At 47.3% G+C, this 27234-nt stretch overlaps 8 protein-coding genes and 1 pseudogene across 9 annotated transcripts; 8 read left to right on the forward strand and 1 right to left on the reverse strand.

Annotated features, from left to right (window-relative positions):
• Positions 1-2426: 2426 nt before the first annotated feature.
• Positions 2427-4151, forward strand: TERG_07421 (obg family GTPase CgtA; the record flags this gene model as incomplete). The annotated part of the gene is made up of 1 exon (XM_003231754.1): positions 2427-4151. The coding sequence occupies one exon, from the start codon at positions 2427-2429 to the stop codon at positions 4149-4151; it is 1725 nt and encodes a 574-aa protein (XP_003231802.1).
• A 295-nt stretch (positions 4152-4446) lies between these two features.
• On the forward strand, positions 4447-5725 carry TERG_07422 (uncharacterized protein; the record flags this gene model as incomplete). The annotated part of the gene is made up of 4 exons (XM_003231755.1): positions 4447-4508; positions 4590-4684; positions 4748-5544; positions 5627-5725. 4 exons carry the CDS (start codon positions 4447-4449, stop codon positions 5723-5725), a joined length of 1053 nt encoding a protein of 350 aa, XP_003231803.1.
• A 1804-nt stretch (positions 5726-7529) lies between these two features.
• On the forward strand, positions 7530-8889 carry TERG_07423 (uncharacterized protein; the record flags this gene model as incomplete). Its single annotated transcript, XM_003231756.2, has 2 exons — positions 7530-7549; positions 7608-8889. 2 exons carry the CDS (start codon positions 7530-7532, stop codon positions 8887-8889), a joined length of 1302 nt encoding a protein of 433 aa, XP_003231804.2.
• Positions 8890-9136: 247 nt separating this feature from the next.
• On the reverse strand, positions 9137-10549 carry TERG_07424 (uncharacterized protein; the record flags this gene model as incomplete). The annotated part of the gene is made up of 1 exon (XM_003231757.1): positions 9137-10549. The coding sequence occupies one exon, from the start codon at positions 10547-10549 to the stop codon at positions 9137-9139; it is 1413 nt and encodes a 470-aa protein (XP_003231805.1).
• A 340-nt stretch (positions 10550-10889) lies between these two features.
• TERG_07425 (uncharacterized protein) lies at positions 10890-15419 on the forward strand. Its single transcript, XM_003231758.2, has one exon. It carries the CDS (start codon positions 11051-11053, stop codon positions 12710-12712), a length of 1662 nt encoding a protein of 553 aa, XP_003231806.1. The 5' UTR covers positions 10890-11050; the 3' UTR covers positions 12713-15419.
• Positions 14343-14458, forward strand: TERG_10567 (annotated as a pseudogene). The gene has a single exon. The product of its transcript is annotated as a tRNA-OTHER (tRNA).
• A 2644-nt stretch (positions 15420-18063) lies between the features above and the next one.
• On the forward strand, positions 18064-20733 carry TERG_07427 (uncharacterized protein; the record flags this gene model as incomplete). Its single annotated transcript, XM_003231760.1, has 1 exon — positions 18064-20733. One exon carries the CDS (start codon positions 18064-18066, stop codon positions 20731-20733), a length of 2670 nt encoding a protein of 889 aa, XP_003231808.1.
• Positions 20734-21092: 359 nt separating this feature from the next.
• TERG_07428 (uncharacterized protein) lies at positions 21093-21757 on the forward strand (the record flags this gene model as incomplete). Its single annotated transcript, XM_003231761.1, has 3 exons — positions 21093-21294; positions 21385-21573; positions 21657-21757. The coding sequence occupies 3 exons, from the start codon at positions 21093-21095 to the stop codon at positions 21755-21757; spliced, it is 492 nt and encodes a 163-aa protein (XP_003231809.1).
• Positions 21758-22360: 603 nt separating this feature from the next.
• TERG_07429 (uncharacterized protein) lies at positions 22361-26083 on the forward strand. Its single transcript, XM_003231762.2, has 3 exons — positions 22361-24803; positions 24861-24913; positions 24970-26083. Exons 1-3 carry the CDS (start codon positions 22526-22528, stop codon positions 26002-26004), a joined length of 3366 nt encoding a protein of 1121 aa, XP_003231810.1. The 5' UTR covers positions 22361-22525; the 3' UTR covers positions 26005-26083.
• The last annotated feature ends 1151 nt before the right edge of the window (positions 26084-27234 follow it).

The raw sequence follows: 27234 nt of genomic DNA on the forward strand, positions 1-27234 counted from the left end.
TCTCCTGCCTCCAAGTGCTGGTTGGTCCATTCTCCATCCATGAATCCTCTGTGGCGAAGAGTAAAGGTGCCCAAAAGAATATGAACCAAAAGCGAATAAGAAAAAAGAGAATCCCGTCCTCAACGAAAATCAAGCTGCTATGGGCTGGGCCAATGGGTTTATTCCTTTCCGTTCAATTCCCGAGCCATAAACTAGCTCTCTGTGAGCCTTTTTTATTTTTTTTTTTTTTTTTTTTTTTTTTTTTTTTTTTTTTTTTTTTTTTTTTTAGAGTTGGCAGATATTTTGGTCCAGGCGGTGGACGGTCAACCATCAACCATCAGAACGCCATCAAGAAATGGATTTTGACTGATCAAGAACTCCCACCTGTTGTTTGGGCCACGGCATTATACCTCCTCTCGATTAAAGCTGCCCTGGTGTCTACGTGATGGCGAGTATTTCAGCGAAAACGATTCGGTAATACAGAAAACAAGCAAAATTTAACAAAACTTCGAGGCTCCTGCAGGCAACTTCGCAAAAGTGTTTTTGCTGGTTGTGCGAGTCTAGTGGGTAGTTATTCTTTCAACTGCATGCTATATCAGTGACCTGGTTGCGTCCATGGTGCCCTCTCTCTTGTTTCTTTCTATCTCCTTTCTTAACTACGAAGTAATCTGTTTCGACCTTCATCCTGACGTATGCTAAGGTGCAGATGACCTGGCACCATGGCACGATCCGTGAGATTCGTTTTCAACCCTTGCCATTCTTTTCTCAGCCTGACAGACATGATAGTTAACTAACTATTATTAATAAATCTGTCATCCTGGAGTTAGGCTAGCGGAAACGGCGAAGGATTCTGCGCGTTGTACCGCAGTCTCGGTATCTACACATTGTTTCTTCTGGTCATACTGACGATTTTGGGATAGTGGCCTCTTACGATTGAGGCTCAGAATCTCGGAAACACGGTCTTAGGAAGATAACAGATGCAACCAGGGACCCCAGTTCCTTCACTACGTTCGCACTACGTGTCATTTTTCGCCAGGAGGGTCATATTATTTTTATATTAGTTATGTTGTTTTATTTTTCTTCTCTGCTGTTTCTCCTCGAACTCTTGGGTACCTAAAAACCGTCGACTGGGCCCTCCCTCAAACCCCCATCGACTATGTATTCTCCTTTCATTAGTACAAGAAATTTCAATCTCTCATTTCGGCAATCCAACAGCAAATCAAGAGACACGTTTAGTTGGCGGTCCCGGTTGTTCCACAAGGAGCGGTAGGGAACATGGAAAGCTTCCAACCTCTGCATGGCTAATCCCTGTGAACTTGGGGAAAGCCCACACAGGCCTCCACGGGCGAGCGGCACTGGTTCCGTTCAGCTTGGCGAGATCAATCTAAATAAGTCATTGCTCGTTGTGTTTTGTTTATAATATGGAGCACAAGGAGAAAGCCTTACGATCTTCCTTTCCCTGATGGAATACTTCTCCGAATGGATATACATAATCCGACAACTCACTTTTAGGCTTCACCAAGGCACAAGGCATATTAGTCGATCCACTCTTCTTCGCATTTTGCTTGTCTATCCCTCGCCTGGCAGGCGGGGGCAAGAAAAAAGAAGTGAGGATGAACGTGTCCAGGCAGCTCTTCTTACTTTCATCGCTTCCTGCTCACATGGACATTTTCCTGAACAGTAAGACTTCCCATCTGCGAATGTGGAGTTAGCCCTTGTTGTATTTCTGACGTCTTTTGTTTTTGATTCCATACTTGTTCCTCTTCTATTCGAGAGTTCGTTTGTTCAACTCGAGGAATTGTAATCGTTATCGCTTGGATGAAGCATGATATAGGTTATCGGCCAATACGTAATGAAGATAATGTCCAGGAAGTTAGGCCTTAGTAGATGTGATCTGTAAACCCGCGTTCCCATGCAATGTGCATTCGATGGCTTCTCACTGCCCATTGCTCTATGGTGAACTTCTATATAGTAAACCAATGGTTGGGAGTCCATTCCGTCTTGGTGAGCATCGTAGCATGTTGTACAGCGGCAGCACTACTGGGGCCTCGGACTTAGCTTGAACAAGCAAGCCGTCCTGAACCTTGATTCCTCAGACCACACTTAGCCTTCCTTTCTAGCTGTGAACGGGAATGAGCAGGTCAGTTGACCTGCTCCATCAATATTCATCATCGTTTCTTCATCATTCTGCATGTTTTTTAGCACACAGCAAAATATCGGATTAAAGATTGATTAGTAATCAAAAAATTACATAATAGAATGAATCTTGGCGCTTTTTTTTTTTTTTTTTTTTTTTCTTCTCGATGGACTTGAGGAGCGGGAAGGACGCAGTGTCAGTGCAGAGAAAAGGAGACGGCTGATGGCTGGAAGGTAGAATACAGAGAATTATTCGGAGTTTCTATCCCTTCCTTGACAAGTGATACGCAATATCCATTTCCCTCCTCTCTATGGCTCAGCTCAATGGCACTTTGATGCCATTTCTTTACCCATGTTTGTTGCTCAGCTCATCTACCAACCTGGCTCCCAGGAGTGCATTAAGGGCCGCCAAAAATCTCAAACACTTTCGATTATCTTCCAGGCTCCATACGAGTAATAGGATATCCCCCGATGACCACTCGTCTCAATCGATCGGTAGAAGTGACTTTGATCTCGAGACGAACAACCGCCTAAACCCGGCTCCATCAGACTATGGCCGATCGATATTTCAAGACCGATGCTCTCTTACCGTTCACACCGGCTCGGGAGGATCAGGATGCGTTGCGTTCCTACGTCTAAAATACTTAGAACATGGCCCTGCGAATGGTGGTGACGGAGGCACTGGAGGAAACATACTCATACAGGCCGTTGAAGGCCAGACAAGTCTACACAAACTGGCGCGAAGAGGCGTGATAAAAGCTGGTAGAGGCAAAAATGGAAGAGGTAAATCACAAGGAGGGGTAAGAGGGGAAGATGTCTTGTTGCAAGTTCCTGTTGGAACAGTGGTACGCGAGATCGAAAGATTCGATCCTGTGGCAGAGAAGGAACGAGAACTGAAGGAGCTCACCCGAGAGCTCGGTAGCAGGACAAAGGCCTTGCAAGCAATAAACTCACGGAGAGATCAGTGGGTGTTATACCCTGGCTCGCAGCCCTCCGACTACTTTGCAACTGATTTCCCGGAACTTGGCCCACCGAGAAGGCCTGACCTTGCAGCTGTACAGCCTGCTGCACCAATATACCTCGATCTTTCCAGACACATGGATTCGCCGATTGTACTTGCAGCAGGTGCTGTAGGAGGCCTTGGGAACCCACATTTCGTGTCGAAGTCGATTGGGAGACCCATGTTTGCTACAAAGGGCGAGCAAGGCATGAGGCTCGAACTCGAGCTAGAACTCAAATTACTTGCCGATGTAGGATTGGTTGGTCTGCCGAACGCTGGCAAAAGTACCTTGTTACGCTCGATCACAAATAGTCGGACTCGTGTAGGGAACTGGGCATTCACAACTTTGTCACCTAAAATTGGCACTGTTGTACTGGATGACTATTCCCAGCGGAAGGCTAGGCTGGCAACTCCAGGGCGGGCCCCCCGTCCACGATTTACAATTGCTGATATTCCCGGGCTGATCGAAAATGCTCATATGGACAAAGGCCTTGGGCTAGGGTTTTTACGACACGTAGAGCGTGCTGGGATCCTTGCCTTTGTGGTGGACCTCAGTGCAGGAGATGCAGTGACGGCGCTTAAAGGCTTATGGAATGAGCTTGGTGCGTATCAGTCTATGCGGGACCGTGAACTGAGCCTGGATACCCAGTCTCGACTGTCTCCATGGACTCCAGTTACTGACAACCTGGACGAGCCACGAGTGACTGAGTGGATGGGAGATGAAGGCCACGCCAGCTCTCCGCCTCCGCCGGCAAGAGATTCATCCTGTCAACCCCTTGTTCATGGCAGCCATAACATCTATTCGAAACCATGGTTCGTTATTGGAACCAAGGCCGACCTTCCAGGCACGCAAGAGAATTTCATAGCTCTAAAGGATTACCTTGATCAGGTTGAGAAAGGAACCATCGAACATCCTTCAAAGCAAGAAGATGCTTGGCGGAATCGCATATTCTCTATCCCTATTAGTGCTATCAATGCACAGGGAGTGAATGTCATTCCTGAGAGGATTGTACAACTCATGGACGGCGCATATTAAGCAATTTCTCTTGCATGGACTTCTGTATCATATATATTTCCTAGAATGTAATATTATATATTGTTTTGATTACTTGGTGTACCGTCCTGTGATATACTTAATCATGGGTTATTTTCCGTCGAGTTGTTTCTGTAGACCTAGATCCTGACGACTGATAGTGCCAAGCCTTCGAACTCGTTACCTACCTAGCTATCTATCTCAATCTCCTGATGGGAATATTCTACCGACGTCTCAATCACCTTGCCCGCAACCAACACGACACGGCATTCACCGAGGCTGAGTCTCCATGAGAACAATGTCAAGTAGCAAGCTTCCCAGGGTTGCAGCTCTCCGCAGGCAGCAACTTCGCCTTGAGTTGTAAGTCTCCCAGCTTTAGGGAATTCCGCTTGATTGTTTGACTGCCAGTTACGTCACAAGCTAACATGAACGATTGCATAGCGCGAGTATCAAGGTGTCTCCTCCAGTTGGGGTATACGTGAGCCTTTCTCCAAGCGATCCCGCCCTCTGGTCTGGGGTACTGTTTGTTCAGAAAGGTACCATGCGGCAATTCTGAGTTAGGCTGCCTACCGTAATCTCGAGTCTAAACAGTGTAATAGGTCCCTACGCATCGGCTATACTTCGATTTCAAATCCGATTCCCGCCCTTATATCCTGACCTTCCACCGCTCGTTACGTTTACTACGCCTATATTCCATCCTCTAGTCGTACCTTTGACTACACAGACATACTCGAACCGGCCGTCTAATCTGGATTCTGTAACGGGAACAATCGAAGAGCAGCTACCGCCTGGTGGGTTTAGCCTACGACATGGTTTTCCACAGTGGTTTGTAAAGATAGAACGGAGCGCTGTCGGCTCTCTTTCATCATCTAGGAGTACAAGTGGACAAAAACCGGGGAATATTGGCGTTGATGTAGAGCAGGATAGTGGCCTGGTAGAGAGTAGTACTGATGAAATCATCAGCCGGATTTCACCTCTTCCCTGCGACATACGGGACCCGAAAAAACCTGACGTTACTGACGTTACTACCTTGGATCTTCTTGAGTATATCCGTTCAACATTTGACGACGAAACTGTTTTGGATTCGATACCGCTGGAGGCTACGGGGTGTCCGAATGCGTGGCATGCTTGGAGTGCACATCGTCGTCAGCCACGGACAGGACCAGCAACTGAACGCCGATCCAGCAAGGATGCAGGAGTCAGTTCTCCCTCAACACTGGGGCGAACTTTGAGTCCAGACAGTATACAGAGAAGCAGCCCACAGGCCCGTTCACCCGGTGAGTGGAATTGGGAAGGCGTCTGGCTAAAGAGAGTCAAGGAGAATATTCATCATAGCTTTCTCGAATCGGTACTTTTTGGGAGCTCGTCTCGAGCTGGAAGTTCAGGGGATGACATGGTAAGAATGGCCCGTTTCACATACGTTATAGAATGCCATTTGCCCTACGCATTTACTTAGTTATTGACTCAATTCTGAACAGATCCGATTTCAGAAGCTGGACCACAGCGTCCTGACAAATATAAAAGAAGAGATTCTTGCCCTTCAAGAAAGTCAGGCTGACCCCCGGCCTTTGGCTTAAGTTTCATTGCTTATTTCCTTTTGATACCCTACATGCACCTGCTTTTCGCTCTTAATTGCTTAGCCTTGAGAATATATACATCTACCCACTGCTCTTTCCTCCACCTCTTTGCTTCTCTCCTACTCTGCTCTGTTTTGGTTCTGCCCTGCCCCGGCTTCTAGATCCACGGCGTTCAGGTCTTATTCCCTGGGCCGTACCTTCCGGTTCCCTTAAGCGTAGCCTCCGCTTTGAAGAAGCTATACATATATGCATGTATGTATACATTTGTTGGAAATAAACATACCGGGCCATTTTTGGACTGTATTATTGCATGATAATATGACTGGCCTGAAATCCGACCTACAGCAGCGTCACATTCAAGATCCAATATACACCCTTCAACTAGCCCGGCTTCCCACTTCCCCGCAGGAATATTTGCCCTGGATTATGTTCTGCGAGCAAACGGCCACATCATATTCGAGATGCAGCTAGCCAGACGAAGCGAAAGAGACCGAACCCTGATTATAATTGGCTTAGTATTTGTGCCTATAATTCTACTATTCGCTATATTTGTTGGCGCGCTGGCTTGCGCTGAGTACTGGAGCATCCGGAACAACCGCCGCCGTGTTCGACGTCGACATAAGAGAAGCCGATCTGACCCTCCGTGGTCCTTCGATTCAACCAAACAAAGTGATTCCAGTGAAGGCTATTCAGATATATATCAAAACGCAGTGGAGCTAAAAGAGCACGTCTAGAAGGGGTTTGGAGACTCAGCAGCGTGTTACTGAGTCAAAGTCAATATCGTACAAAGGAAGATAGCCCAATATCCTGCCTTTGTAGATACTTGACTTAGGGCTAGTCGTGTCTTCTAGATTAACACTTCGCGTGACTGGCGACGTTGATCAAGCTAGACGCGTTACGAGGCATGGACTCGACGCACAGTTTAACTGACACCCCAACTCCCAAGCCACTGGAGATATCAAAAATATTTTCAAAGGCAAATGAAAACGCAGCAGCCTCAGTCAAGAACGCCTGCTCTCCTTGTCGTATACCAAGGAGGCGCTCTTCTCATGTTGTTCGCCCGCCACTTATTCCTCTTTCAACTACCCAGAACGTGGTGAAGAGCAATAAACCTATACCTGCGAGGCAACACCAGCGTCTACATAAAGCTACCGCCCTTCATCCAAAAGCAATGGAAAACCTCACTGCTGTATGTTGATAACAAAGCATTATGTTTTCTTATAATCGCTACTAATACCACCTGGTTTGTTAGGAAAAGCGCGTTTGGGATGGTAGGGCGTCATCTGCAGACGTTCGACAACGCCAGCCAACTCCAAAAGGGCCAAATATCCTGTCTCGTGCTATCAACGCACTCGATTTTAGGAGCCGTGAGTGTAGTGGCAACGAAGCAGACAATACTACTAGGGCACACGGCTTCAGACTCCCTTCTTTACAAAAGGCCTCTAATATTCGAGGGAGAGGGTCTGAAGTGAATTTGCGAGGACACACAGGTATACAGATAGGGAAAAAATCTTGTAATGGCCTTTACGAGAAAGCTCAAATCCATAGGCACCAAGCCCTTTCATTAGTAGGTGACAATCTCCTGGCTCCTAAGGCCCATGACAGCATCGCCACAATACCTCGCATCCCTCGACATATCCCAATCACATCGGCAGCTGTCAACCTAGTGCCGAACTCCCTGAAATCTAGTCCTGGGCAGGATAAGTCAACGTGGATATCTGCTGTCATTACAGCTAGTATCAATGACTTTACGAGTGGTGCAAATATAAGTGGACCGTATGATGCAGATATCCCACTAGACGTCATGATACTAGTTGATAATTCGTAAGTATTCAGCTTCTACCGACATTGCGTCTTTATATGGGCTAACAAGACCACTTAGGGCAAGGGTTTCAGAAGGAATGCTGAAGGCTGCGTGTAGGAACGCATTTCAGCTGACCTCTGTATTAGATATACTTATCGACAGAATCGCCATCTGTTGTATATCTCCAGACCCCACTCAAAACCTGAACATTCTGATGCCATTATCATCTTACAGTCTAGACACAGTTGAGATTCTCTTCCGGTCACTCCCGGCTTTCCAGCTCCCTCATGGCGAGTCAAGCCGGTCTCGTTTAGCAGGAGCTATAAAGGAGGCATCCAACTACATCATTCGCCACTCAAGCAGAGAAGCATCTTGTCATATGTTTCTTGTTAGTGCAGGAAGTACAGTACTGATTCCGGGAGAGTCTAACGGGGATAAATTGCGTTACCATACCATATCACCTGAAAATGCCGTGATGATTAACAGCCGTCAGTCGTTGGAAGGCTGGCACATTGGAACCAATTTTGGTAGTGAAGAACAAAGTGTTGACCTCACATTTAGAAGCAAGCTGCAGTTTGCTATTCAACATCTTAGGATAGGTGTTGATTCAGGATACCTTCATGATCTTGAATTGCAGCTTGAAGCAGGGCCTGATTCAGAAATTGAGGCTATTCTTGGAGACACCAACCGGAGTGTACTTCGACTAGGCGAATCATGGACAGTTCTAGTTAAAGTGAAACCTATCCCTGAGTTGCAAGGCCCTTTCAACAGCTGTCTTACCACAACTAACAGTGAGAATGAACCACACACCCCGAACGAGTCAACCGTGGACCGGATGATTGATCAACTTCAAGGAATGCTCAAACCAGCGAGTTGTACTCTTAATAACGAATGTCGCATCACTGCATCCCTTGAGTATAAACACTCAGCACTCTCTGGAAACACCATACTTTTGACAAGGAACAAATTCACTGTTCCTCGATTTCGCAAAGCAGTTACCTGGGATGATAGTGTAAAACCTCCAGCTCCTCGAAGTAATTCTGCAATCAGCCATCGCCAGATCATAAAACCTCCGATCGACAGTGAGATTATTTCAGTCAAGAAACGTCAACAGTTTGTCAGCAATGTTGTTGGAAATGATCATCAGTCAAATAAATTCGGAAAAGAAATTGCAGATGAGGCTTCAGCTATGAGGGAAAGTTGTCTGCCATATAGGGACATGTCTCCTTTTGGAAGCATGAACCCATATAAGGATATTTGCAAGCATGCTGATCCAATGGCTTCACAGCAATACCTGGGCAGAATTCCCGAGTACGGTCATTTGCATCGCTTGGAAGATCCTTTTGCTCGAATACATTAAGTGATTTTAGCTGGTAGCACTCGGAGCATATGTTCAAATGTTGGTTGTTGGCATGACAGTTGTGGAGTTTAACATGAGGAAACTGTTATGTGCCATTTTTAATTATGCTGATCCAAGGAAACATGAAGGAGGGCTAAAGATGTTTGGTGTGATATTCCTTTATGCAGTTAATACGGAAATAATGAAAGTCGTTCGGCTTCCGTTCTATGACTTTTCCAGGGGCTTATCTAGGAAGGAATGCAGACCATCAGCAATCCTTGGCATTATTCTCATCCCAAATTGGCTCTCCGTCATCATCAAATTTTGCCCACTGGAAGAAAGAACATGATTGCTTCCCCGGCGCGTAACTAGAATAGCACATCCACATATATTTTCCCCGTGTTTCCCGTTTCCGCTGCACACAACGCAGTACACAAGGCATATTACAGCGGCATCGTGGAGTCTTTTTCGGATGTAGTGAGTCTCGATACCATCGGTAGGTGATATTGATGCGTTTGTTACCAGAGATGGGATGAGGTGAAATAGTTTGTGCAGGAGAAATACTATGCTTCCATTCCTCCTGAGTTTCGGCATGCATCACTAGAAGAGAGTTGTGTGGTAGATGAATTGAGATTTGGCCTTGTATATCCGAGCGGGAAAGATTGGACTTTCGTTTTTCCTCTTTGCTAACATTCTGATCACGTTCCCCGTTGGTATTTTTATCAGCATCTCCATCGTCGTCCTCGTCAGGGGGTACAATTCTGCGCACTCGAAATTCTCTAGCGACCCCGAGGCTCAGGCTACCAATGACAGCTCTCGGGCCTAAGTACGTTAATTCATCAGAGTGGTATCCCACACTCTCAGTGGGGCCGTCGTAGCAATTAACAAAGGCGGCATTTGGCTCCCACTCCCTGGGAGATTGGTATTTCAGTTTCTTGCCACTTGGATAAAACGTCTTCACTCGCTTTTTAATTTCCTGGTTCACTGTCTTCTTAACAATGGATGAGACTCGGCGCAGTTCTGGTGTCACTTTGCGAACATCGTTCCTGAGACTCCCATAGTATGAGTACTGGGATTGTTGCTCCCTTTGCTCTTCTTCTGTCATAACATAAAACCCAGCAGAGTGTGGGCTTGATACAACATTGTCAAATAGTTGAAACTTTTGCCGGGCAAAGGTTCGTGACTCTTCTAGAAGCTCCTTCAATAAAGCTGTTGCCTCGGCCGGTGGGAGAAAGTTATGTATCAGTGTACAGGATGTGTACCGTGATATATCATCAGGGGAGTACAGATGAAGAGTTTGGCCTTTTCGAGTTGGAAGAAGGCTAGGGGAATTAATTTCTCGATCAGAGCTCATCCGTATTCTGTAAGACGACAATGAGCTTTGGATAGACCCAGAGTTGGTTACTTGCTTGTTTTTCTTTCTTGCAATACCATGCTCAATAAGAGATGAAGTAGTGGTCTCGATAGAGCCTTCATTGGCTATGAGGAGATCTAATAATTCAACTGGCGAGATATTTGGAAAGGTAGACGCCAGCTTAGCCAGTTTCATATCTGTTGAGTCGTCTTCCTCATGGTCAAGGTTGCCGGCACTAAGACGCTCATCATCGCGTATATTCCCTAAACTTGTGTTGGTAGCCGTGGGTGGTGTTCTCCGCCGCTTCCTTATGATGAAGTTATCCATCTTGAGCGTGCCAAAGTAAGGGACAGGCAGAAGCACATCTTATAAGCGATTACTAGCCCACCGACTCAGTTTGTGACTCTCGTATTAATAATTGAAGCTTGATGGTGATGAAGGCAAAAATTGGAACATCGAATGCCTCCTTAATATGCATAATATTCAGGACAGAAGCATCTCTATATGGGATTCTATCTCATCCCCCCCTTTTATCTCTGAAGACTGGTATCAACAACATAAATCGATGCAGAAGACGTTCCTTTGGCTCTTTGTTGATTAGTCATAAATCTGTGAGCTAGTAAAATTTAAAGTTTACAGTAACTCTATTTATAATTAGAAATATATAGATTATGTCAGCAAATCTCCCTCAGTTTGACTTTTTCTAATAAATACGTACAAAGCAGCCAACCTTAGGCGATAGATCGGTCTTATCACATCCTCCAGCTAGTTTATCTCTTCTAGGATTCATGAAAAGCTTACGGGATTTATGACCTCAGCTCACTGCTAATGCCTACATTAAATGAACTTATAAATAGGGCAATATCCTTAATATCTGCTCCTGATCCCAACGACCCAATTCTGGAATGTTATGAATACGAAGTTAAGAAACTGAAAACTGCTCTACTGGACACACCGGACAGTGCCCTCCAACTCGCTGACGTGAATCTAAGAATATTTCCCTTCAAGGATGTGAAAGACTGTTGGCGGAGGCTTTACACTGATGCCAGCCTAATTAAAGCATGCCTGCTACTGAAGAGACATGTCCAACACATTGACAGGGCCGGCCATGTCGGCGGGAAGACGGTATATAATGCACAGCAAGTGTGCCTGAGTGGACCACTGGATGAAGGAAAAGATGAATACTCGGAGATGCACCCTCCCACTGATTATCTTTGGGTATCAGATGTGATTCACATACTGGATAAAGCTTTGATAATGTCTGGTGCTCCTCGCCGAACAAGACTAATAGAGGACCTGTTATCTACATTACAAGGAAGCCTTCACTTTGATTATGTTACCTCATTTATCTCATCTGTACCACCCGGCCAACCTGAGCTTCCTCACCTACTTCCGTCTCGGCCGGCTAAGAGGCAAAAGGTAGGCGAGAGAAGCAGTCTATTTCCTTTAGATTATGCACCTCAGCCTCCTTTAAAGAATCCTGTTCCCCGGGCTGCAGAGCTTACATTTGAGGAATTTACAGAACACATATGGAATATACGCACGCCCGTAGTGATTACCAATGCGATTGACCACTGGCCAGCTCTCTCTTCACGGCCATGGTCGTCACTCAAATACTGGGCGGAAAGGACATTTGGCGGAAGAAGATTGGTTCCAGTCGAGGTTGGGAGGTCCTATACTGACGAAGGTTGGGGCCAGCGGATTATGCCATTTGCAGAATTTGTAAAAGATTATCTATGGCGAAGCACCAGTTCAACTGGTGAGGAAGCACAGACTGGTTATATGGCACAGCATGACCTTTTGACACAGATTCCGTCCCTGAAGGAAGATATTTATATTCCCGATTACTGCTATACCGAACCACCTGAACCTGAACCAGGTACTCCCCTATATAAAAAGAACATACAACAAGCAGACAACGGAAGCAGTTCAAAGGAAGTTCAGCAAGGTGAAGCATCGAGGCCTCATGGCAAAAAAGGAAAAGTTATCGGATACCATGATAATGCGGATGACGAAGATGCTCTCAGTGATAATATTACCACGGCTGACCCCATAATTAATACTTGGATAGGGCCTTCATGGACAATATCTCCATTACATCATGACCCATATCATAACATCCTGACTCAAGTGGTTGGCGCAAAATATATTCGACTTTATTCTCCTCACACTCCAGCAAGTCAAATTTACCCGCGTGGAAAAGAAGTTGTGAACCATAAAGCTTCGGATGCATCTACCACGGAGAAGAAGGGGGACGCAGACGAGGAGCAAATAGATATGTCCAATACATCTCAAGTTGACATATCAGCCATTGAGTTATCCCCTGCAGAGATAGAAACCTGGGAAGATCTTTGGCCGGGCTTTTTCAAAGCAGAGTATGTAGAAACAGTTCTACAAGAGGGCGAATGCCTATACATCCCTATCGGCTGGTGGCACTATGTTCGAGGATTGCAAGCTGGTATTAGTGTTAGCTTTTGGTGGAGTAAATAATAGCACGGGAACTAAATACTTGTTATGCCGCTGACTGTTATTAATAAACATACACCTAATATCATAATTGATACACTTGCAACACCAGCGAGCATCCATCTCTCGACGTATGGTACCCTATTTGTTGAATACTCCGTATCCACTCTACTTTGCTCAACATAGGCCGGCCATTTACCAAATGCGAATTCTCAGGATTGTCAAGAATAGTATTCATCTGAGACTCACAGAAAACTCCAGTCTCATTCGCGATATACCGTATAGAGAGCCAAAAGAGTAACCGTTCTTTGCTAATTCCTGCCTCTCTCATATCACCCAGGAGTACCAGCATAATAGCTGCCTAGTTACATATTACCAATCCCTCCAAACTATCAACCATACTCAACTTGGCACAAGCCAGCAGCTAACAAGAATTCCTCCAAAAAACCACGCAATATTTATACTTCAGAGTCAGAGTTATCATTGGGATACCAGGTAGTAAGTTGCCGATGTTCGCTGATTATATATTGTATAAACTTAGCCCTTAAAAAGAAGAAATATCTCGTCCATTAGTAAGACAAAAGTATTCCCAGGTGCAGGGTATAGCTGGCAGGCTCAAGTAAAAGGGGAAACAAGTTAAAGAGCTGGGAATAGGACGTTGTTCCTTGGTATAGTCATCAGGTATTCCTCGTGTCTTTTAAGGCGGACTTTGGTCCTAAGTCGAGGTTTAGGCAGAGGGATTGGAATTCTGTGATCAACATGGGAGGTTAACAAAAAGGCTCCATTGGGTGATACAAACCAGGCTCGGAAAAATCCTCCTTGGCATAGTAGCGATGCTAAGCCTGTAAGAAAAGGAGATGACACTGGCCATATACTATTGGTCAATATTATCGAGGCCCAGAGAATTGCAACTGTATCTAGGACTTGGTTATCTAAACCTTTGATGTTGACATAATCTCAAATGCCATATTCGGATTCCATATGAGTTAGACCCTATGAAGAGATAGGCGTTAGGTCGCAGAGTTCTGAAAGCCATCCAAGTAGGGTAGACACGAGGAATTGGAGCGTTTAGCAGTGATTACTGGGTAAATCCAATCACTATATTAATCTCGCGACGATATCGTAGTGATCTTAGAATACCAATAGCTACTTTGACGGGCTAGCTATAGTAGACACATCCATGCTTTACAGGCCATCCTAAGCCTCAGGGACCGGGATGAGGTTGATCAGTTCTCCTTTTTAATATCCAGCGTTAACTATAGATCCAGCGTTAACTATAGCCACCCTGAAAGCTCCATGAAAGGAGTGGATTTTTATTTCATTAATTGCTATCAAAAGTTTCACTGACGCTAAAGGGGCACTAGTGTCTATTTGATAGGCAAGTTGGTTTGAGCGAACTGCCTCATTTAGCTACGATAACTATAAATAAATGGTCAGAATAGCTGACTCCTGCTTTAACTAGCTAACTATTTCAATGATTTCGCCTTGCTACCGGGTACTCAGTGTGCCAGAGGTAACTAATTGGATACGTGGGTTCATGTATCAATTTTCAGCAAAATGTATCCCCTGAAACCCTGGCATTAGTGCGTCCTCAGTGACTATACAACACGTTATAGAAAGACAAAACCCTACACATCAATCCATGTAATGCGGGGGGCAGGTGGTCGAGTGGTAATACGGCTGCCTGGAAGCCCTGGTAAGTAGGATTTACTGGTTGGGGCCCGGCCATCTGAGATACCAGGGTTGTAGGTTCGATTCCTACGCTCCCTAAGATTATATTACTATAGGGAGTCCCCCTCCCTAGGAGGAGTAGGGTACTACCTTAAGGCTTTTACTTATTGCTATTAAATAATATCTAGATACCCTAGTTACCTTAGGTTTTGAGGGTTTTCCCTAAGGCTATAGACTAGTTATTAGGAGAACCTTATAAATAGTAAGGGGTTAACTACCTCCCCTAAGGCCTATAGGGTGGTTTAAGCTTAGTTAAATAGAATACCTAACTAGGAACCCTATATTAAGGAAGACATATATATATAATTAGCTAAGAGATAGTGTTTGAGTCCTCATAGTCATTGACTGCATAGGACTATAATGAAGAACCACCACCACCACCATCCATATAATGCTCTTGAACTCTCTAATTATTCCCAGGTGGAAGTGTATAATCCCCTCAATAACAGTATTTCCAACATATCGAGTGTGAAAGGTCTAGTTAAATGCTTATACTTTGTTACATAACCATAAGACCTAGGAGTGAGATATACCATCTAAATACTTTTCTGTGAGTGGCCAAGGAAATCTGGACTTAAAGAAATATATAAGTTATTCGAGTCTGGTGGTGTATATGGAACTGTGTATAATATGCGTATACAGCATTACCTAGAAATTGTCATCTACCCGGCCGACAAAAATGGAACACTACCATTTCGGGCTGAAAGGCGGACGCGTGGGCAGGATCATCATACACTTCTAATCATGATTCGTTCTCATGAAGAGTAAATTGAAAAGTTTTAGATATAATTTGGTGAGAACTGTTTTCTGTCTTCAACACTCCAATGAATTTTTCAGCCACGCAAGAAATATGTTCACGTATATCCGTGTATCGCTTCGGTTATGTCGATTTTTAGCCCTGTTCGGACAGATCAGCGACGGATTAGGGTTGAAGGCGACAAGGCGTTTTGGGGCCCCTCAGAGAGTGAATATAAGGAGCTTGTCTGTTCCAAGGGAACCTCCCACGAATCAAAATAGAGCAACGCCGGGACAGCACTCCATCCGTGTGCCTCCCCTTTTTCAAGCTTTTGCGGGCCTTGATGGTCTCGGATCGTGGGGGTATGAGCAAGTTTCCTGGTAAGATGTACGGGGTGCATAAGAAGAAATCCCTTGCTCTCTGGTACCAGAGCGTGAGACGGAACCCTTCAAATATTCCCTCAACTAGCTGATTGTCGAGAATTTAGCTGCTTGGCTTCCAGCAGGCTGAAGATCAAAAAGATGCAGGAGCAGTCGTATAGGTCACAAACAAGGTAGCTGGTAATAATCTGATATCTTGTTGCCCCTGAGAATAAAAATAGCTACAGATCTGATAACGATAAGGTGTCTTATGTAAGCAACCAAAAGGGGTAATATTTGACATTTTCGCTCCATCGATCACCAACAACACATTAAACCAACCTAAAACCAACGAACAACCTCACTTTCAGACAACAGAGACCCGCCCGTTGACATTCTTAATCGGCTTGGCCATCCAGCAGAAATTGTGACCAATTCTGGGGCTTGGCCCTGGGGAGGGATTATTCCTACACAGAGTATCATTGAGCTTCCTGTCAGCTTGGTTCCAGGGCTCCGAGGACCCGCAAACACGATTTACACCAATAATCTGTGACCAAGGCCGGTGGATGATGCGAAGCAACGCCAGCGATGGAACAGTGTCCGAAGCAGGTAGGTCCACGCAGGGGAGCTGAGATGATTGGCTCCTACGCATGCAGATGCAACTGGTCCAGAGTTGCAGTTGCTGACGAGTTTGTTTTTGTGTCTTGTCAGGCTCGAGAGATGCTGTGGTGAAGCTGGATGGACGGGCCGACCTCAAGAGGCAGCGTCTTGCACAGAAAATGACGTTACAAGATGCTATTTTCCAGGCTAAGACCTCGCCCGGCCGTGATGGCCGTATTTCCCACCAAATCAGGCTGCAGATCTTCGAATTTGACGAGCGTTACCACCCGTCGATAACTTGCTACTTCTACCATGGAGACGTCCCCTTTTTTTACCTGGGAAATAACATCTGAAAAGGAGGGTGAGAAAATACTTGGCTAGTTATTTATAGTGGCACGATAGCTTTGACTGGAAGGTTAGCCCGGCCGGAAATCGGTGCCGGTTGTCCAAGCCTTTTTGTGCTTGTCCAGGTTGCCAATTTGTCGGTTGGCGCAGGAGACACGTGTGTAAAATCTCCACAACCACGGTCATTTATTTATTTCCATACCCCAGGGGTTTGACAAATAGATAACGCTGGGAAGAAATGACGAACATGATCAACGTCGGATGTCTTGACCGAGGCTGGAGTCAACCGAGAGCATCATGACACTTCTGTACGAGTCCAAGGAGAGGGAAATCCAACGATCTTCAGAACTCCGATCCAGAGTCTTCCATTGACTCTTCCGGGGCAGACGGCTCTGGTATACTTTCGTCCATCCCCATCGAATTCTAGAGGCGTGCTTCGAGCCTCCAAAAAGGAAAAAGAAGAAGTAACATGCACTGGGGATGTTCTAGAAATTGTGGGGATGGGTTTCCAGCATCAACGGCCGCAATGTCAAACGAAGGGCGTGCAATCTCAACCAGTCATTTCCTTATGTCAGCCGTGATTGACTTTACTTTCCACAGCCAACCTTTCCTCCCCCACAACTAAGGAAATGGGCCGGCTGACCGCGACTTGAGGAGGAAAGAATAAAAGAAAAAAAAAAAAAATAAAATAAAAATTACGAAAAAATAACCTAATGGGGACCGGGTTGCAGGCTAGTAATTGTAGTCTCGCTACTTTGATACACCTGCTGACTTGGTGCAAAACTATGTTGCAACTGGAAGCGTCCTTTTGTCGTGCGAAGGCGATGCTGCTTCCCGCCAATGCCAAGGGAGAAAGGCCTACTCGGCCCCCCTCCGAGGGATCCCCAAACATACGGAGTCGGAAAAAATGCAATAACTACACAACCCTTGAGGTGGTGGTACTGGCAATCTCGAAACACGCCTCCCTCGCAATAATTAAATCAAATAAAGGATGGATGAAAACGGCCAACACTGAGCACTCAATCATGGGTAGTTTACGGAGTACATTGGCGGGGGATCCCGCTCTACCAACTAGCGCCGTCTCTGAGTGTCGCACATCCCTTGCCTATAAATAAGTTATAGTTACCCTGTCTAGCGCCAAAAGCCTATTGAGCAGAAAATTCTCCATGATCACGAAGGGTCGTTCTGGATAAACCCACTGCACCAAGCCTCCGCTGTGCAGGAAACGAGAAGTGTGACTCAAGCCAGCTTGGTGATTTTCAATCACTCCTCTTCTCACATTCTTTCCCAAAATACCCTCCTCCCAGCTTGAGCATGTTTCGTCTTGTTACTGCGACTTTCAAGGAACCCATCTCACTGCATAAATCTTCGAGGAAGATACGGGAGGAAGGCCTAGTAATCTGGACTGACTGGGTAGGTTATTCCTCTTCGGTCCTCCGAACGGCTTGTTACTTCGACACTTTGTAAACTCGATCACCAGCAGCAGCTCGTAACAAACCCCCAGCCATATCCAGCCTATTGGTCTTAACCCGGACCGTGTGGATACCTTCATATTGAGCTGAATAGGTTGACCATCTTATTTAAAAGTTCAGGCTCCTCTCAACATGGAGTATTTCGATTTTGATGAAGCTGCTCGACAGAACGGGGACATCTTCCGCTACACCGAAGTTGCTGACCAAGACCGCTGCGAGCCAATACTGGGCGGCTTTGACAACGCTGCGCCTCCCAATACTACACCTTCTTTCAGTCAACCCAGCGATGGACAACAGCCCTCGAGCCTCGATGGAGCTTATCCTATGCACCGCGTGAAGGACCCCTGCTACTTCTGCCGTTGTATGGGATTGGATTGTGTCGTTGCTCAAAGAGGTGTTATGCAAAACGCCTGCACTTGTTGCATTGCTTTATACCGAAAGTGCAGTTTTACCCGCCCTCTGTCCAAAGAAAATCACATCGATACTCAACAATCCGAGTCCGAAGCCAGTTCTGCCAAAGAGCCCTCATCACCAAGCCAACCACCAAACCCTGGAAATATCTCCAACCAACTAAAAGATATAGAACAACAGCCCCGCAAATCTGGGGTCAGATTTTCACTTAAAGCCGTCAAGATCCTGAAGTCCTGGATCTCAGAGCACGCTTCACATCCTTACCCAACTGACACCGAGAAGGACGAGCTCAAACAGAAAACTGGATTGAACAGGAGCCAGATTTCTAGTTGGTTGGCAAACGCCCGTCGACGAGGAAAAGTACGACCTCCACCTCGCTGTACTTCCCCGTACCCCGGGGCGGTAACTATCCCCGGAAAGCGTCTTCCTCCCGGGGTTGATATCTCTGAGCTCAACCCCCTCGAGAGATGGAAACATTCTCCACCGGAAAACGAAGCAGCTTCGGCAAGAGATATCATTCAGGCCATGGCTACTAGTTCTTTCATCTCTCATCTGGAATCTGACTTCCCCCATTTAAAATCGCACTCACGCCACACTGACTCCAGCAACGACGATTCATACTCCAATAAATTGACTGCACATTCAATTAGCGGTTATAGCGCGGACACGAATAAGTCTAGTTTATCCGAGATGTCATTTGCTTCAGCTTTTTCACACCGCTCGCGCGGGTCATGGAACTCAACCGAAAACCGGGAACGTCGACGACGGCGCCATAAATCTGCAGCAGCACCGAACCCTTTCCAAAAGTCAAGGGTTGCCCGAATCTTCCAATGTACTTTTTGTACTGACTCGTTTCCAACTAAATATGATTGGCAACGCCATGAGAAGTCGTTGCATCTCGCCCTTGACAAGTGGACATGTGCGCCAAATGGGGGGGTCATCACTAATGCCGGTGGCGAGCTTGTCTGTGCTTTCTGCAATCATCCTGATCCGGACGACGACCATCTTGAAACACACAATTTTAGCACCTGTCAGGAAAAGTCGATCCAGGAGCGGACTTTCTACCGCAAGGATCATCTGAATCAGCACTTGCGTTTGATGCATAGTGTTAAACTTGCTCCATGGATGGACGCCTGGAAGAGTACTACGACCAAGATCAAGTCCCGATGTGGATTCTGTTCAGCAACCTTTAACACTTGGAAAGAACGTGTCGATCATCTCGCAGCGCATTTTAAGGCTGGGACTGAAATTTCCCAATGGCGAGGTGACTGGGGATTCGAATCGCATATTGAGGAATGCGTTGAAAACTCCATGCCTCCCTATCTTATTGGGCAGGAGAGGAACACGTTAGACCCGTGGGTAGCATCCAAGGCCTTCAATCTAGCAAAATACGGACGCAATTTTAGCAAAGAACACAAAGTTGCACCAAGCGAAGATACAGGAATGTCAGCCCTCGGGATGCCATTCCGCACCGATGCTAGCTGTTTCCGACGATTAGAAAAAGAGCTTTCCGCCTACATTGCACGGCTCTTTGACGAAGGCATCACTCCTACTGATAAACTGCTGCAGTCAAAGGCTAGACTGATTGTCTATGGAAGTGATGATACCTGGAACCAAACGTGCGCAGACAACCCAACATGGCTGAAGGTTTTGAAGAGGAACAATGGTCTTGAGGATTCTTCGGATACGGAAGACATTAAGCTTGAAGATCTGGGCATGCAGCCACCGTTTGCCGCCGATGGGGGCCTACGGCAGGCTCCAGCCCATTCCTCCAGGCCTCGCCAAGCGCTGTCGGGGACCTTATCTCCTCCCTCTGGGTTTGAGTCAACAACCGCCAGCAATCCGGCTAGCATCGCAGGTAGCACTAGGAATAATTCTGATTTATGCTTCAAAAGTGGAGGCGGAAGCAGAAGCAGCACGCACAATTACACCCCTTCCCCTGGTTCCCACAGTCCACATAACCTCAACTTTCCAAGCCCTATGCCCGTCCATTCCCATGGAGTGAATAATGAAAGCACCGCGGTCGATCCGCTTTTAGAGATGGGCTTCGATGCCGAGTTTCTTCAACAATTAAATGATGGCTACGACGATCTTGGCCGTGTGATTGATGGCCTTGAGCTTCAAGGGCTTGGATACACTGGAGCCACTTTACACAATGGAACATTCAATGTCCAAAAGAACAACAACAGCAGCAGCAATACATACGGCAATATCTTGACTACTGACTCTGCGCCCGTCACTCCTCATTCCGGGATGGCCATGACCTCACCAGAGGCACTCTACACAATTGTATCATCCGGAGGATCGGTTGAGCCTGTATATATCCCAGGAGCCTTTGACTCCTTGTCTTATAATTTCCAACAGACTACAGATGGCTCCAGAGGGGGTTGAACTGACTCTATATATACCCGTGCTGGCGTGACGGATAATGGATTATGGCGCATCATTCATTATAGGGGGATAAAGGGAATCAACGAAATGCCTGATGTTTTCTTTCTTCCTCGTTTCTTTTTGAGGAGTTATATAGACAATCTTCAATAGGGTTGCTACTATCTTTGTATACCTATTTTATGGCTTGCTTCTATAGCAAGATAATGAAATTGATGTTTAATCCCAGTCTTATTCTTTCACTTCTCTGCTTCAGTTACCTGTTCTACTATCCATAACCTGCCTTCGATTTAACAGCCAATCCATCTGTCAGCCTTGACACACCCGCTGAGCACTCTTGATATCGCATATACAGAGAAAAGATGACCTCGCAAAAGAGGCAGGCAGAAGAACCTCTGGCCTCTTGCTCCAAGCAGGCAAAGCCAGCAGCAGAAATGCAGAAAAATCCTGAGCCACAAGGGGATATTTTCATGGATGATGGGCTAGAGGTTGATAATGAAGTTAGTCGCAGTGACTATCCTTCTTCTGCTCTTTGTAAAGAGACAGCGCAGCTACAGCAAGCTGGTATGTATATATATGTCCATGTTTGCCCCCTTCTTTTTCCCTTCCTACAGGCCCAGCAATGTAGATAGTTACTAAGACATAGTTACACAGGCCAGGAAGCAAGAGATGCCCAGATCAGAAAGGACCTGGAAACCATGAAGCTGATATTCCACGAGGCAGCTCAATATGCCAGCCCGGTCGCTAGAACCGGATCCAACGAGGGAAAGCAGTTCAAGGACACTCGGGTCTGTTCAATGTTAGCTGCGTGTCCGAACCAGCTTCTCTCCAAGATCTATGCTTGTAAGAGGCCAGCCATTCTTCCCTTCTATCAACGTTGAAACAGCCGATCTAACCCCCCTATTTCTTTTATTGGGTGCGACTAGTACGGGAGGTAGTCACTGGCCATGCTGGGCGCCGTAGCATGCTAATTGAGGACATGAAGTTCTGCAAAGAAATATGCGATATTCTGACCCGCGAGGAGTAGAAGTGATAGCGAGGGCGCCTTCTCTCACTGCCTATCTGATATTAACACTGTCGAAAGCCGGCGTTGGATGGTTTTGTTGCTGTTCAATTTTGGTAGAAGGGCTTTGTTATTTGGTAGACCCCCCTCCCCACTTGAGCAGCTCAGCCAACTCGTTTTCCCGGCTGCAGCCATCTTACCTGTAAAGCTCGACCTTACGAGTTCCTCTTCGCCCTTTTTATTGTCTCTCTGATGGGTATATTCACCACTAGTTAGCAGTCAAGCCTTTGCACGCTTTTTGCTGCGTCTACCAAATAGCTAATAAACCCGAAGCCGCTCAGTTTTTTCTCCGGCAGGTATCCCCCGAATAAAAAGCAAAGAAGAGATGGGATACCTAGAGACGAAAAGAAGGCCCTCGCGATAGAATATTATTGATCATATACGGCCGGACCTAGCTGCTGGCCCTCTGATGGAGTTGCATCAACCTTCGTATAACATAATACGCTAAGTTGGCTAGTTAGTGATTTATCTGGACTGACACCCCCGTCCGGCGATGCTCGAACCCCCAGCTCCATCTCCATCTTTAACTGTCCTCGCCCGCCTCAGCTGCTTCACCACCGAGTTCCAGTGGCCTCAAGAGACCGAATGCGCCCAATGGATCCTCCAGCTCTGCTGCCACGCTGGAAGTGACCGCTCGCCCTGGATCTCGACAGAGTACAAGCTACTACTCCCCCGCCGCCGCCGCCGCAGCAGCAGCAGCAGAAACAGCTACAGCAGCCTGCCATACCAACCATGAGCCGTCCTGGTACGAGTGCGAGCCAAAGGTCGACCAATCTCGAGGTACCACCCGCGTCTGCAACTTCGCATACAACGTTTCGAAACGTCTCTGCCTGCAACCGCTGTAGAATCCGTAAGAACCGGTGCGACCAGCGGCTCCCGCGCTGCCAGTCCTGCGAGAAGGCGAAGGTTCACTGCGTCGGCTATGACCCGGCTACAAAGCGTGAGATACCGAGGAGCTATGTCTTCTTTCTGGAGTCTCGTGTCGCATACCTGGAGGCTCTTCTGACGGAGAATGGCGTTGCGTTTAGGCCCCCGGAGGCGCACGAAGGTGAAGGAGACGAGCTACGCCTGGCCAGCCTGGCGCGCGCGTCAGCAGCTATAGGAGCAGCAGCAGAAGGGGGAGGAGGAGACGAAGCACAGGGTGCAACGCATGCAAAGGAGGCCGGGACAAAGGAAAGACTGCCGTTGAATAACAACAATAATATTGCACCAGGAAGCAGTGACGCAAGGGTGAAGCGTGAGCCGGCCAGTCCGCTGTCCGTGCCAGCAAAGACTGCGGCCAGGAGCAACAGCAGCCTGTATGGCGGTAGGAAATCGCTAGCCGACGATGCGAGCAGGCGGATTGATAGACTGGTCTCCAGCGTCGGGATGGTCCCTGTCCAGGGCACCTCTGACCCGAGATACCTAGGCTCTACGTCCGGCATATCCTTTGCTCGAGTGGTGTTTTCCGCCGTGAGAAGCTCGGTTTCATCCAGCGTCTCCGAACGAGGATCTATCCGGCCGGGCTCCCGTCGACAGTCGGCTGCTGCCAGTGCGAGCAAGAATGGCAGTGATGGCGCCGCCGGCGGAGGCATGCATTCCATGAGGGACTCATATTTCGGCCTGCAGACAAAACCGATCATGAAGCAGGCACCTTTCCCAGACCGCGAAGTCTCTCAGAGGCTCGTCAGTCTATATTTCGAATATTCAAACGCCCAGATCCCTATCTTGCACCGTGTCGAGTTCATGGAGGTCTTTAATCGGGTGTATGCTACAGAGGAAAAGCAGCGGTCGGCTCGGGATCTCTACTTCTTGAATATCGTCTGTGCTATTGGAGCTGGCGTCATTTTTGATGCCAAAGGCGACGGTGAGCCTACGTCTCAGGAGATGAAGAACGACAATAGCAGACAGAGCCCGACTCCCTCGCCGGCACATAAACGAAGGCGGCTGTCAAAGCAGCAGCACCAACCGGAAGAATATCACGCCTCTGCCGTCGTTCATCTGGAGTCGTGTCTAGGGTCTTCTTCATCTACAGATGGCTTTGGGGGCGGGTTAGAGGAGCTACAAGCTGTCCTGCTGCTAGCCAGCTTTGCCTTGCTTCGACCAGTTGCCCCTGGACTCTGGTACATTGCCGGCGTTGCTGTCCGGCTTGCAATTGACCTTGGCCTGCATCATGAAGATGGGACAGGCGTTGATTCCATCGATGAGGTTGAAGTTGCGCGCCGTATGTCTCGTATGGACAGCATTGATGAGCACTCATCCGAACAGTTCAGAGCCAAATTGAAAGTTGATCCTCGCGAGAGAGGAAGAAGGGAGTTCATCCGTGATTTCAGACGAAGGCTCTGGTGGTGTGTCTACTCCTTCGACCGGCTGGTCAGTACCTGCGTTGGCCGTCCATTTGGTATCACCGACCAAGTCATCACCACCGAGTTTCCGTCCCTCCTTGACGATGAATATATTACCAAGGCTGGATTCGTTGCAGCACCGTCTGGGGCTCCCTCATACAAACTAGTTGCGCATCATTACTTCAAGTTACGCCTCCTCCAATCTGAAATACAGGAAGTCCTTCAACATCAGCAGGCCATGCTAGCGAGGAAGAACGGTAGAAACCGTAACAACTCATTTATGCATACGGAACTTCCTTCTCCGTTTTTGCAGAAGTTTGATAGCTTCCGCTTCTGGCGGATAGACATTCACAGGCGTCTTGATGAATGGATACTGTCTGCGCCCAAGGCTCATGAGATAGGGGTGCAGTTCTCGCTCCAGTTTTTGGAGCTGAACTATTGGCAGACTCTGATAAGCCTGTATAGACAGAGCTTGACTGTGCCGAAGCCACTGGCCTCAGAGAGAACGCCGACAGAGGATGTATCAAGCCCCTCGCTGGCAAGTGTTGAGGAGCCAGAAGATGAGGACGATGTCTATTCAATGGTTGCCGAAGCCGGCCAAAAAGTGCTGAGAATCTACAGACAATTACACCGTGTGCGTCTGGTTAATTTCACGTACCTTGCAACTCACCATTTGTTCATGGCCGGTTAGTTCTTTCCCCCATGTCTTGTGCGAAATGAAATATACTAACCCACCTTATCAGGCATATCTTTTCTGTATGCTATCTGGCATTCGCCTGCTGTGCGGAGTAGACTTGTCAGTACCTATCCTTACAATTTTATCAAGAAAATATTTATTGACGTTAATGATAGACCCTTGATGATGTCGACTTCACTGTCCTCGCTGCAACATCTGTACTCAAGGACTTGATAGAGAAATGTCCACCTGCTGAAGCATGTCGAGACGCTTTTGAGCGGATGAGCAAAGCCACTGTTCAAATGGGATTATCAACCACTGGGTTTGGCCAGCAAGTAGGCGTTGGTGATAGGCTGGGTACTCACAGCCCCGGCGCTCAATCCAGAACACAGCATCAGAATCAAAATCAGAACCAGAATCAAACTTCTGATAGTCAATACTTCCACAACACACCTTTCTATAAGCCTTATCCTCAACAGCCGTACTACCATGGCCCCAGGCCCTCTCGAACCCTGGATTCAATCCCAGAACAGCCCGTGGGCTCTCGTCCGGTTGAACCATGCACAGACAACCGCTTTAGCATCACGAGTTTTCTGTCCAACCCCGTTGACTCGTCTAAGATTGGAAAGGTGCAGTCTTCCTCACCTCCACAATACCATGAGCACCGCGATATACCCAGCCGAGCCGTTTCCACTACTCCAGAAAAGAGGTCACCAAAGTCCGCATCATGCCAACTAGAAGATTCCTTTTCACCTAGCCAGTTCAACAGCCAGCTGCAAGCCGCATCTCAACGCCAACAGCAGCAGCAGCAATCACCACACCACCAGCCTACCCATCATTACACATATACTGACCCGTTTGCAAGCCGGACCCCACAGCCCAACCCTCACCAACAACAGTTCCATTCCCCACAGGCCACCAGCCAAGCGGGAGCACCATTTGACGTCTCTGAACTTGATGATCTCCTGAACAGTCCCTCTCGCGCATATACCTCGGACAACCAAGCAGTCTACACCAGCGGTGAAGGAGCAGACATCAACTTGACGAATCTTCCGTTATATTCACCAGATAGCACCCATGCCGCCATGGCAGGAAACAGTGCCCTCGACCTGGGATTCGGGGTCGGCACTGCCGTTGATTTCCAGCATGACTGGAACGAAAATACTGGTTTCGACCTGTTTGATGGCCTCTTCTTCGGCGGAGGAGGGTGATATCATATTTTTTTTAAATTACCTTACGCTTTGATGATGATGATGTACATAGCAACTGCTTCTGATATTGCAGATCTAAAGCCGAGCAGGTCTCATTCTAGCCCCCCCTTTACCCGCCTTTAGTTATTATTCTCTTATATAGCTAGCTCAGAGAATAAGTGGTATGCGGGATACCCTCCACCCTATGTCCTCCACCCCCCTGCCGCCCTGGCTCTCTACACACCCACATAACATAAATTCGCCTCGTAACGTGGCGAATATCGTAGAAGAACAACGCAGCCATACATAATGCACTAAAATGCCCAAGGCCGCCCATCATCTGCTCGGATTGGGCACCAGGATGCGCAAAAATGAAGCTGGAGTCTCTGCTGATTGGCGGCCTGCAGGCCCATTACAGCCTTGATACGACATCCAGCGCTAAAACAGACCCAAACTTACCAAACGTACCAAATTTACCATACAGATCTTACCAATCTTACAGTGATAAGATCAACTTTTATTTATATATATATATATATATTTTTTTTTTTCTTCAACTACAAAGAACTTCTTGACGTTTCGACAGCCAAAAGAAAGCGAAACGCGAGTCAAGGAAGAAGAAGAAGACGCAGCAGCGGAGGGCGAGGACGACAGGAGCAGGCCTGACTATAGCCCGGATCTCTCGTCTGCCTGCTTGTCTGCCGCCCTGTTCGATCTCCGAGCTCATCCTGGTATGCACCAATCCTGCCCTACAGCTTCATCCCGTCCGTCCCCTGGGGCGTACTGGTACCCAACACCCCCCCCAATCAGACAACGTGCACCAAGACTTCTTGACCAGGGAGCGCTGACAAGTGTCTGCTTAAGCATCGCAGCGGCTCTTTAAAAAAGGACGGACAGCGGTCGTTCTTCGCTCGCTCGGTCTAAAAAGTCAAGCTCTGTGCCTGCGTGGAAGAGGGCGGCTCGTAACCACTGACAACCGACCTAGAGATAACTCGGATACGCAGGAGACGCAGCAAAGCCGCAGGAGAACGAGGACCTGCTCTAGGGGTGCCGGCAGGCAGACACAAGATGATATCATTACCTTTCGAGTAATATATTTTCTTCTATCGTTTTAACAGCTTCCAACGTCGATATTGGGAACCAACCCCCAGCCTGGTGGCCGTTGCTTACCAGCGAGCCGCAACAATGGTGAAGCCGGACGTGTCGAGAGATTACTATGCTGACCTGGGAGTCGGTCCCAATGCAGACCAG

This window comes from Trichophyton rubrum, assembly GCF_000151425.1.
Source record: "Trichophyton rubrum CBS 118892 genomic scaffold supercont2.10, whole genome shotgun sequence".
Lineage (NCBI taxonomy): Eukaryota > Fungi > Ascomycota > Eurotiomycetes > Onygenales > Arthrodermataceae > Trichophyton > Trichophyton rubrum.

What these genes read in the sequence shown, in the direction of transcription:
- TERG_07425 (XM_003231758.2), top strand. Translation starts at nt 11,051, where the DNA reads ATGCCTACATTAAATGAACTTATAAATAGGGCAATATCCTTAATATCT.
- TERG_07429 (XM_003231762.2), top strand. Translation starts at nt 22,526, where the DNA reads ATGAGCCGTCCTGGTACGAGTGCGAGCCAAAGGTCGACCAATCTCGAG. An exon ending in TCACCATTTGTTCATGGCCG is followed by an intron (nt 24,804 to 24,860) that starts GTTAGTTCTTTC and finishes CCACCTTATCAG; the next exon opens with GCATATCTTTTCTGTATGCT. An exon ending in CTGCTGTGCGGAGTAGACTT is followed by an intron (nt 24,914 to 24,969) that starts GTCAGTACCTAT and finishes CGTTAATGATAG; the next exon opens with ACCCTTGATGATGTCGACTT.